The 11,571-nt window shown below is 47.5% G+C and overlaps 1 protein-coding gene across 1 annotated transcript; it reads left to right on the top strand.

Moving 5' to 3' along the window:
- The first annotated feature begins 5,330 nt into the window (after positions 1–5,330).
- SPRY2 (sprouty RTK signaling antagonist 2) lies at positions 5,331–10,456 on the top strand. The gene is made up of 2 exons (XM_081214581.1): positions 5,331–5,749; positions 8,674–10,456. Exon 2 carries the CDS (start codon positions 8,725–8,727, stop codon positions 9,670–9,672), a length of 948 nt encoding a protein of 315 aa, XP_081070707.1. The 5' UTR covers positions 5,331–5,749; positions 8,674–8,724; the 3' UTR covers positions 9,673–10,456.
- Positions 10,457–11,571: the final 1,115 nt, after the last annotated feature.

Here is an 11,571-nt window from a genome sequence, read left to right as displayed (position 1 = left end):
TCTAGAGCCCGTGAGCCACAACTACTGAGCCCGGTGACACAACTACTGAAGCCCACATGCCTAGAGCCTGTGCTCCGCAACAAGAGAAGCCACCGCAGTGAGAAGCCCATGCACCAAAACGAAGAACAGCTCCCGCTCGCCGCAACTAGGGAAAGCCCACACACTACAATGAAGACCCAACACAGTCGAAAATAAATAAATAAATTTATAAAAAAAAGGATGAAAGAAAATTAAGGCAAAAAATATTTACTTATTTTAATTACATTCATTAATTTCATTCATTTATTGGAAAGCACTTACTGAATGGATAACGTTTAGAGTGATTTTTTTTAAAGAATAAGATGGTGAAGAACCTTTCTATTTCAGTTCCAGCCCACTAAGTCAAAGGCAGTCCTGATATAGACTCCCTCAGGTCCTTGGAGCAGTTTAGCCTTTTGAAGAGTCACACCCAATACACAGTTTGTATAGAAAAGCTGGTTTATATAACACCACAATATTCTCAAATGATTCACAATTCACTGAAACTTCAAAATACTTCCTGTCCAAAGGAACAGGACAGGAAGAACAAATTGAATCTGCATGCACCCATATTCCATTTACCATATTGAACATTTTTAGACCTGACCTGTTAACTGAGATTATTAATTCAGGGCTGGCTGGCAGCCTGGATTTTATGGCATCTGGATTATAAGAATGGCTGTCATGGAATCTGTTTGACTAAATCTTCCTAAGAGAACAGGATGAACTTCCTACGCCCTTTTGATCACGTGTCCACATAATGGGAAGTATAAAACCCAAACTTCCTATTTATTCAGAGGCTAAAATCTTCCTACTGCTACTAAGCTTGGCCAGTAATATCCAAATACTCATTTCAATTTATGATTTTCACTTTAGCATCTGGGTTAAAAAGATTCCAAAATAAAGGGATCAAATGTTAAAAACAAACAGAATAAAACTAATAAACCTAGGGCTATTTGGGGACAGGCAAAGCAACAATGCTGTGGTCTCACTGATTAGACTTTCTCTGCACACATCAGTCCTACAAAGAAAGAAGCTTGACTGTAAGGTCAAGGGATAAATATATTGGAAATATAATGAGAAAAATCATGTTGGACTGCAGAGAAATTTTGCCTTGTTACAGAAATTCAGTCCACTTCTGACTTTGCATAAATTGTAGTAATAAAGTGCATGGGGCCAGCAGGAAGACTGATTAACCAGTAGAAACCACGAGGTGGATTCAGGTTGAATATAAGATCTCTGAAAAAAAAGCCGAACAACCAGAGCCTCCAGTTTAAGATCAACCCATCAAACCACTCCTCTTACCCAGGGATAACTCCAGATCTTTCCCCCAGTTTAGTTAAGGATAAAAGGACATCACCAAAGAAGGTCAGATGCAGAGATAAGCTGTCCCCAGTCCTCCTAGGGATGTAGATAAGAACTCAAGTGTTCTATTTTGAATTCCTATTGCAGCCACTCCCAGTTCCCTCCAAAAGGTAGCAGCTATAGAATTTGGAGATTCAAAGCAATTCAAAAAAGTAAAATGACTACAGTCCTGGCTGTCAAATCAGAAGGTCATTACTGCAAAGCCGTTTCTTTAACTTAGGAAGGTCCCTCCCAGAGGAGTCCATGCATAAATTGTTTACTAAGGCAATTGGGGTACTAAATTGTTACTCGTGGAAGCAGTATACGCTGTTGGATTCTGGGCCATCTTTAAATACGGATACATGTATAACTCACCTTGGTTGTAAAACTAAAAAAAAATTTAAAAAGTAACCAAATGATCAATATTCTTCTTTGTCTCAAAAACGCATCATATCACTGCAAGATATCTCTCTGGTTATCAAACCTGGGCCTGAACCCAGTAAGCCCAAGTGGTTTGGTCAATCACACAAAGAAACTGGAAATAGAGTTGTTTAAAACTACATTCTCCCATTACTAAGACATAAATCAGAAGCTTAGATGGTTACGTGCAACCTTGAAAATATCTGACTTAACTTGGCCCACAGACCTACTGGTAAAGAAGCATGTCTACAGTGTCTACCAAAGACTGGGGGAGGCAAAATTCACGTCAGTTTATACACTGCCTCATTTGAAAAAAAACAAATTGAGGGTAATTATAGTTATAAAATGAAGTAAATCCAAAGAAATGAATACAGAAAATTAAATGAAGGCAGAGATGAGATCCCAAAAGTATGACAACACACAGTCCTGTTCAGTGGCTCAGACTAAGAAGGCATGTTACCTGGTCCCTCCAGAGAACTAAGAGGTGAGTACTGGTGTAGCAGGTGTTTCCAAGGATTGGACATTTTTCAACATCAGGGAACAGGAACCCGTGTTCAAACATCAGGGGTGGCTCTCTAGAACCCTCCACAGCACGTTTGAAAATGGGCTTCATTGTGAAGATTTACATAACATCCTTTCAATATTTTAAAGTATCTTCCAAAATTAACCCAAATTATAATTTTGGCATGTAACATGAGAATCAATTTTGGGACACAATAGCTGCACCAAACACTTCATTGTGTGTGCATGCACACGCATACCTAGAAGCATAATTCCCCTTTGGGATGACAACTAAGTAAACTTTGGAGGCACAATATAGTGCTTTATACACCACTTCTGAAAGGTAGTAATAATAAATTAAATAGTAAGGAGTAAATTAGGAAGACTCCAATAGATTCTCATTTTTACCTTGTGCTTAAGTTACAGGTTAAATGTTTTCCCAGCTTGCAAACAGGAGGCTGCTGGGGAAGAAGCAAGATTACATGGGATTCCTTCTAGCTCATGAAAGATAAGTATAAGTTCCTAGATTCTTCTCTATTGATTCAGTAAAAATGGAAGGTACTCTCAGCAGCCGGAGGCTTCTAATTTAAATTCCATTTTATACTTTGAACCAGAACAACGTGTTTTCACAGAGTTCCTGCAGCGCTGGGAGCACAGCCTGGGCACAAGTGTCTCCTAAGAAGCAGCCATCGGGTGCAGGGGTTTGAGGAAGCGAAGAGAAGGCGTTTCATTCACCTGTTCTGCCGGAGACTTGGCCATATTCAGGCAGCGCGTTCCCACCAGCCTTGCACACCCTGGCTTTGGCCCCCAAGTCCGTCCCCTCGGTAAAGCCGGGGTTCTTCAGCACCTGGTACCTCATCTCACATTCAAAAGGAATGTGTCCGAGAAGAGGGTAGGGAAAGCCACCTGCTGTTGCACTTACATAATAAATGTCTTTTTATTCATTGTGAACCAGTCGGCCCAAGGTACATTTTGGAAGGAACCTCCGCCTGCCTTCGTTGAGTCCCGAGAAAGAAAGCCGCCTCAGCCCCGCGCCGGGCGGGCGGGCGCCCCCTGGTGGCCTGACGGGCCGTGAGCGCAGCGGCGCTTGAGTTCACCCGGAGGCTCAAAGGACTCGGGCGTCGGGCGAGCGGCCAGAGCTGGGGGGGCCCAGTCGTCCCGTGTCCTCAGGCCCGGGGACGCCGTGGAGCAGGCGGACGTAGCCCGGTCCACCCTCACCCGAGGGGTGGGGGGACGTAGGCCAGCGCCCGGAAATAACGCATGCCACTTCCCCTGCCACCTCTGGGTCCAAACCTCGAGCGAGGAGAGAGAGCCCTAGAGAAACATGGAGAAGGCAGGGCGAGAGCGCAGCGCGGCCGGGAACGGTCCGGGGACGTTCCAGGACGAGAGCTCGGGAGAAGGCAACGAGTGCCAGGGTAGCTGTGAACGGATGTGGGCTGGAGCCGGACCCGGGAAATCTAGCACCAACCACGTTTTCCTAGCAGTTTCAAGAACTCTAACCCCAGCACGGCGAGATCGCAGGTGCTCTTCGGGAGTTTTGAGCGTACTTCTCTGTAAAGTAAAACCATTCTGTAAATCATTAGAATCCAATATTAGGAGTGTGTGGGGAGGGGTGTTAATTTCCCACCGGTGCTCCCACGTGCAAGCACGTTTCTTAGTAAATGAACGGCAGTTAGAGCAGTGCATATGTATGCATTTTCTATCTTTATATATGTATACATATTTTCTTAAAGTGGGAAAACACAGACCACCTTCAAAATGGACAATAGGATCTTCCTGGGAAATGTTCTACGTGACAAGTAGAGTTGGAAATGAAGGGTGACTCTTTTGGTTAAGTGGAGGAGGACATCTGCAGTGAAACGGCGTGCCCCCTCCCATTTCAGAAGCCCGTGATGTCGCCCTTAGTAATCGTTTATGTGTGTATGACTGAATTAACTCATTTTAAAAAGGCCTGTATTGTAGAGTTTCCTCCCGCTGTTGCGTCAAACAAAACAGTAAGAAAGATCTTCAGAAAGCCTCCATCTGTAGCTAACTGCCCCTTTAAAAATAAAATCTAATATTAAACCGAAAAACTACACATCGACACAATCAAAAGCAAATCCCGGCAAGAGCAGAAGGCACTTGAAACTCGAATCTGCATTCCGTTCCTCTCGTACGCAGCTCTGAGGTGGGAGTGGCGGTTTGTGCTGGTGCCTGGTGTATAATCGGGTTAATCCAGTAGACAAAGAATAAACCAATAGCCCTCCCACCTCACTTCCCGCTCCCCTTCCCCTCCCCCTTCTTCTCTCCCCGTCGCCCCCTCGAGGGGGAACGGAAAAGGGGAGAGGTTGGCTTGCAATGGATTCCGAATAAAGTCTCAAAACCTGCAAATTGTTTTTAATGCGAACACTGCCTGGCCCGGATTAGTTTGAAATGTTCATTCCCTTTTCCTAGTGGCGGGGAGAAAGTTCCCTAAGTCCAGCCGAACTAAGGCTTGTCCTCATGGCCCCCGGGGAAACCTTAAGGTCAGTGTTTCCTTGAAACTAGATAAACTGACCCCGCCGTGCCCAGCCCGGCCCCGCGGGCACCCCGCGTGACGGCGCCCGGGCAGCAGGACCAGCCTAGGGACGCGCGGGGCGGCGCAGTTGCCCTTTTGAATGCCTCCTGCGGCTCGGAGCGCTGGCGGGCGCTGGAGTGTGAGTGAATGTAGCCCCGCGGAGCCAATGAGCTGGGACCGGATGCGATATATCCTCTGGGACAACAACTGCTCTGTTCCGCCTCGGATCCACATGACGCCATTTACTGCTGCCGCGGCCGCCGCAGAGCTGCTCCCTGCCTCCTCCGGAAAGGCGAGGGCGCAAGCCAACGGCGAGCCCCCCCCGTCCGGGCCCCAGACCCTCCTCCTTCTCCTCCTCCTTCTCACCCACCGCCCCCGCCTCGGCCTCGCCGCCGCGCCTCCACAACGCCCAGTCTGCACCGCCGAGAGCTGCGCGCCGCAGCGCGAGCGGAGGAGAGGGGCCGGCGGAGCGCGCAGCGCCCAGGCCCCCGCGCCCGCCCGGCCCGCAGCCCTGCCGCCCCGCGCCCCCGCGCCGCCTCCGCTCGGACGCGGCCGCGGCCGCGCGACTTGGCCATCTGGCTTTAGGTTCTCTGTAAGGCCGTTTTCTTTTCTCATTCGCTCATCTGCCAAGAAAGGAGACTCGCCGTTGGCGCTTTGGCCTCCAGTTCATTGAGAAAAAAGAGGAAATACTCCGCGTGCGCTTTTAGAAAGGGGGTCGCCTCCAGCCCCGAACTCCAGAGTGTTCATCGCCTGGGGACTTGGCTCCGGATTTTCCTCTCCTTTTCTCGTCCAGCCGATTGCTCGGAAGTTAGGCTGAAGCAGAGTTTAGAAGCAAGAGGGGAAAAAGTTTGCATCGGGGCTGGATTTATTTGCACATCGCAGGAAGAAGAGAATCCAACGGAGAGGGGTTGGTGCAAAGCCGCGATCACGGTGAGGCGCGTTTGGCTGGCTCTTCCCCTCCTGGCTCCGTGGCCGGCGCGTTGTGGGCAACATGGAGTAGGTGCAGCCGGACCGGGAGTGGGGGCTGTCTCTCCCCCGGCCTCCCTTTCTCTAACCCCGCAGGTTTTCCGTGGGGAACCCGGGAGCTGCCCGCGGGTCTGCCTCGCCTCGGGCTCGGTCTGCCTCGGCGGGGGCTGCAGTGCGCGCCGGGTGCAGTGTCCCCGACCCCACGCGCCCGCGCTCTGGGGGGGTTGGGGTGGCGGACGGCTCGCGGCGAGACGGGTCCCGGCGGTGCACTGGCCGCGAATTGGGCGCTGAGAGCGGGAGAGGGAGGGAAAACACTTTTGTGTTTTCCAGGTCGCCGTTGCAGGCGCCCGCATTGCTAACCTGTTCCTCTCTGGGGAAGGCACGTCCTGAGAGAGGCAACCCCGAGGCAGGGGCGCCGGGGTTACCGAGGGAGCGTGGGTCGCTCGCCTCACGGGGGCAGCTAGACCTCGCGGGTGATAAAAGGACAGGGTGCCGGGCGGAGGGAGCCCCCGCCTCTGCTCGGTGTGAACACAGGCGAGCACGGAGCCGGGTGGGAGCGTCGCCCTGCCTGGCGCCGCGTCTCTGCGGTTCGGAAGTGCAGCTTTCTCTTTTTTCCGTTCGCCGTGGTCGGCTTGGGTCATGCTTTTTTTTATTTTTGGAAGATTGGGCCGACCCAGCACAGGAAGAAAGTCATCAAGCGGTCGCGATCGTTTTCCATTACCTGAAAGTAGGTGGCAAAAGAGGCTAGGGTTTGTTTCCCCCCCCACACTTTTCCTTTGATGGGCTGATCCACTTTTTTTGTTGCTGCTGCTGTTTCTTAATTCGGAATCTTGTGCGTTTTTACAAAGCGGTTTCTGTGTCGGTTTGCCCCACCCTTGCTTGTGCTTAAGTCCTTTCCCCCTAATCCTTAGTCTGATCACACACTGTCCTTAATGGGGGTTTCAAAGCGCTTTCAAAGCGGGGGGCGGGGGGGGGCGGGGGCGAGGGAGCGGGGGAAGGAGGGGTGCTGCGAAGGAGGCCAGGGATAAGCAGAAATCACTCTAGTAAACCTCCTTACCGCAAAGATGCTACTTTGCACTGCAAGCAAATCTGCGCGGAAAGTTTCCAGCTTAGGGATCTGGGTCTTGCACGCCCGGCGTGGGACCCTGGAAAATGTTCTTTCTTTTAAAAGCATTTTTTCTTTGACTTTAAGAAATATATACATGTGTATAGATATATATATATGTATTTTTTTTAATATATAGGCGTTTGCAGATTGCAGGCAGTGCCCCTTCGGTCAGCGCAGGGTGGAGTCGCCCGGTGTGCATGGGTTAGACCTCGAAGTCCCGGCTCTATGTCTAAGGCAGGGCTTTCTTCCTCGCGGCGTCGGGGCTGGAAACCAGTGCCCCGTGTTCGAGGGCCTTAGCCGGAACGTGCTGCGATGGGCGGTGTGACCTCCGCCTAAGGGTGGAGTGGCTCCCTCTTGGAGCTGGGAGGCAGTTCTCTGGGGTGGGGGAGATTCTATCTGGGAATGAAGAGAGGGGGAAGCGCGCTCTAGCGTTTCAGGGCACGTCCCCTTCCGAGGCGCCCGCGCCCCCCGCCTGTCTGTCCGTCTCGGAATTGTGCGCAGGGGGGGCCCGCTTGGCTTCTGGGCTGCGTCAGTCCTCCCGGAAAAAAGTCCCTTGGGGCTCCGACTGTGTGTCCCACCTGCTGGGGACCGTGTCGGGGCGCAGATAGAGCCGATAAACGGAGTGAAAGCAAAGAGCAGAGCGATCTCGTCTAGCCTCTCTGTTGGAACTGAGATCCGGTCTCCAGCTCTGCCTTTTTCCGAATTGGAAGGCGTGTGTTACCTGCCTGTGTCTCTTTTCTAAAAAGCCAGACTGGATGAAGGTCCACTTTTGCGCGTTTTTAGTCATTGTAGACTTGGTTGGCAAAGGCGGTGGTAGTTTTGAAATTTTACAGAAAGGTGGCAATTTAAGCGGTTACTTGTCAGGGTGATAGATTTGAGATGTGACACTTGCATTTTTAAAACACTTCCTGTTACCGCCAATCAGTTTATGTCCTTAATTATTAGGTTCTTGGAAATGGGCAAAGTAGTTAAGATTTTGGCAGAATTTACAATGTTCTCCTAGGCTCTCAGGTTGTACAATATGTGATTCTCAAGTTGTTGGGAAGTTGAAGGTAAGTTCCTGTCTTTTTGTTGCTCCTGGTGTAAGTTTACTTTATTGTAGTCCTGGCACCTGACAGGATTTGAATTGGTGTGTTTTTCATTCTATAACTTTGTGCTACTGTGTAGTTAATGATAATTCATGATGGTTGTATAAAATGTATAACTAAATAAATGTATTCCTGGGGGGGGTATTTACTTTTTTGCATGTCAGATTCATCCTATGAGGTTTTATAAAGTTACAGAATAGTTCAAGGTATTTGATGTAAAAGCAGACTTAATTAAGAACCAAGAATTTCTAGGCTGTATTTATTGATGTTTAAGGCAAAAATGACCATGATAAGTTGAAACCTGTTTCAGAATCTGAAAAGGTATTCAACTTTTGAAAATGTCAGTATCAATGTTATATTCCAGCACTACTTTCCCACAGTGTTTTACATGGAACCTGAACCTTGCAGATTTTATGCTTATTTGAGTAAGGAATTGTTACTTACGCGATTGAAACAAAGATCGGCTTGGTGTCACCACACATCACAGGATTAAAGAATTGTTGATGCACAGCCATAATTTTTACTTTTTGGTACAGGCGTGGATCAGATGGCTGTCCGAATACCCTCCACAGCAACTCCGCTTCGAAGCCTGTTTCTCTAGGGGAAGTGGGGAGTGAAGAGTTAACTCAAGGGGGTGGAGAGTGGGAAGTATCCTGGAGTGTAAACCGTCTCCTTCCTCTTGGTTTCCGCAGGAATTCAGATGTGTTCTAAGCCTGCAGGGGTGAGCACACTTCCAAGACCTGATGGAGGCCAGAGCTCAGAGTGGCAGCGGATCGCAGCCCTTGCTGCAGGCACCCCGTGACGGTGGCAGGCAGCGCGGGGAGCCCGACCCCAGAGACGCCCTCGCCCAGCAGGTACACGTGCTGTCTCTGGATCAGATCAGAGCCATCCGAAACACCAATGAGTACACAGAGGGACCTACCGTGGTCCCCAGACCGGGGCTCAAGCCTACACCTCGCCCCTCCGCTCAGCACAAACACGAGAGACTCCACGGTCTGCCTGAGCACCGCCAGCCCCCCAGGCCTCAGCACTCACAGGCCCACGCTTCTGCGAGGGCCACTCTGTCCAGGTCCGTCAGCACAGTCAGCTCGGGGTCTCGCAGCAGTACGAGGACAAGTACTAGCAGCATCTCCTCTGAACAGAGGCTCTTGGGATCATCCTTCTCCTCGGGGCCTGTTGCTGATGGGATAATCCGGGTGCAGCCCAAATCAGAGCTCCAGCCAGGTGAGCTTAAGCCGCTGAGCAAGGAGGATTTGGGTCTGCACGCCTACAGGTGTGAGGACTGCGGCAAGTGCAAATGTAAGGAGTGCACCTACCCAAGGCCTCTGCCATCGGACTGGATCTGCCACGAGCAGTGCCTTTGCTCGGCCCAGAACGTGATCGACTACGGGACCTGCGTGTGCTGTGTGAAAGGCCTCTTCTATCACTGTTCTAACGATGACGAGGACAACTGTGCCGACAACCCGTGTTCCTGCAGCCAGTCTCACTGTTGTACACGGTGGTCGGCCATGGGCGTCATGTCCCTCTTTTTGCCTTGTTTATGGTGTTACCTTCCAGCCAAGGGTTGCCTTAAATTGTGCCAGGGGTGTTATGACCGGGTGAACAGGCCTGGATGCCGTTGTAAAAATTCAAACACAGTCTGCTGCAAAGTTCCCACTGTCCCACCCAGGAACTTTGAAAAACCAACATAGCATCATTAATCAGGAATATTGCTGTGATAAGGATTGTTCCCTTTTTTTTTTTTTTTAACACACACATATGCAACCAACTAAACAGTTAGAAATCTTGGCACTGTTGATAGAGGGTTGGGATATCCTTTGCTGTTTGCAGTGAAATGCTTTTTGTCCATGTGCCATTTTAACTGATACGCGTGTTAGAATTCAGCTAATGGAGCTCAGAGTATGTGATGCAGATCTTGGCAATGTTGCATAAGCTAAAGCAACAGACACTCCTAGGCAAAGTTTTTGTTTGTGAATAGTACCTGCAAAATTTGTAAATTAGCAAATGACTTTTTCCCCCATTGTTTTCTCCAGAGATAATGTGCTATATTTTTGTATATACAATAATATTTGCAACTGTGAAAAACAAGTTGTGCCATACTATATGGCACAGTCACAAAATATTATACTAATATGTTGTACATTCGGAAGAATGTGAATCAATCAGTATGTTTTTAGATTGTATTTTGCCTTACAGAAAGCCTTTATTGTAAGACTCTGATTTCCTTTTGAACTTCATGTATATTGTACAGTTACAGTAAAATTCTACCTTTATTTTCTAATTTTTTCAACATATTGTCTAGTGTAAAGAATATTTATTTGAAGTTTTATTATTTTATAAAGAAGAATATTTATTTTAAGAGGCATCTTACAAATTTTGCCCCTTTTATGAGGATGGGATAGTTGCTGCAAATGAGGGGTTACAGATGCATATGTTCAATATAAAATAGAAAATATATTAACGTTTGAAATTAAACTGAGCTGGATTGTCTTATTTTACCTTTTCTTTTGTTTTTTGAAGTGAAAAAGAAACCATTTTATGTCAAGGATAGCATTTCAGTGAAATTGTTTCACTTATCTATGAGATTATCTTATGGTTGCTGCTTTAAAGTAGAGTGGAGATTTGGTGATTTTCAGAGATAACTCTAGCCGTCAGGAGAGAAATAGCTGAGCACCTGACTCACTTAATAGTATTAATCATATGAGGGCTCATTTTTGGCTCCTGTTGTTTTACTGATTTGCAGACTAGCCTTTGTTTTGCAGGTTTAAAAAAAAAAGTCTTAACTTACTCATTCAGGAGACTTCCCTAAAAGATGAACCATTAGACTTTTTCTTTATATACAATATTAAGAATGAATGTCATAAGGCTAATTCAAGACCAGAGAAATGAGTTCATTTCAACAAATATTTATTGACTGTCCTCTGTGTGTCAGGCATGCAGTATACTCAGATCAATGCTTATAACTGAGGCAAAAATGTTTTCTTGACTTAGCAGATCATGGCTCTGTTTTTTCTAGTCTCTTTGGTTTTAGACTCTTAAGCTTATCACCATGATACCAAGTTCCTTAATGTTAGAAAAGACATGGAAAACATAACTTGTTTTGGTTCAGGCACTTGGTATCATGAAATTTCATCCTGTATTGGCCTAATAATTCAAGCACAAGCAGGCCAACTTGAGAGGCCCTGTTGTATTTATTTAATCAAATTATCCAGAAAATTGTTAAATTTTACACTGGGAAAAGATGCAGTATGGCAAAAAAAGTCAGTGTTTGCGGTTATCTTCTGGACGCAAACACACAGCAAGCTGCTAAAAGCCCATCTTGACAAATATTGGGTTTTCTTACTTGTAATAAGTCACTTGATTAATTAGTCACTTTGTGGCTGATTTTTTTTTTTTCCCAAAGCACAACCTTTTGCTGCCAAGAATCACCGGAAGTCTAGGAAATGATTTACCTGACATTATTGTTTAATCTCTCATTTCCTGTTCTAAGGCTCCTTCTCTTAGGTTAAGAGGTCTTAGTACAGGCTGTCTTCTGTTTTGTTTTTTGAAACTGGCTTTCAAGAAACTATATAGCCTCCTAAACCAAGACA

This window comes from Mesoplodon bidens (assembly GCF_964165515.1).
Source record: "Mesoplodon bidens genome assembly, chromosome: 17".
Classification (NCBI taxonomy): Eukaryota; Metazoa; Chordata; class Mammalia; order Artiodactyla; family Ziphiidae; genus Mesoplodon; species Mesoplodon bidens.
This window is presented reverse-complemented; position numbering and strand designations above follow the sequence as displayed.

Excerpts from the sequence above, each read along its gene's own strand:
- SPRY2 (XM_081214581.1), top strand. The coding sequence starts at position 8,725 with ATGGAGGCCAGAGCTCAGAGTGGCAGCGGATCGCAGCCCTTGCTGCAG.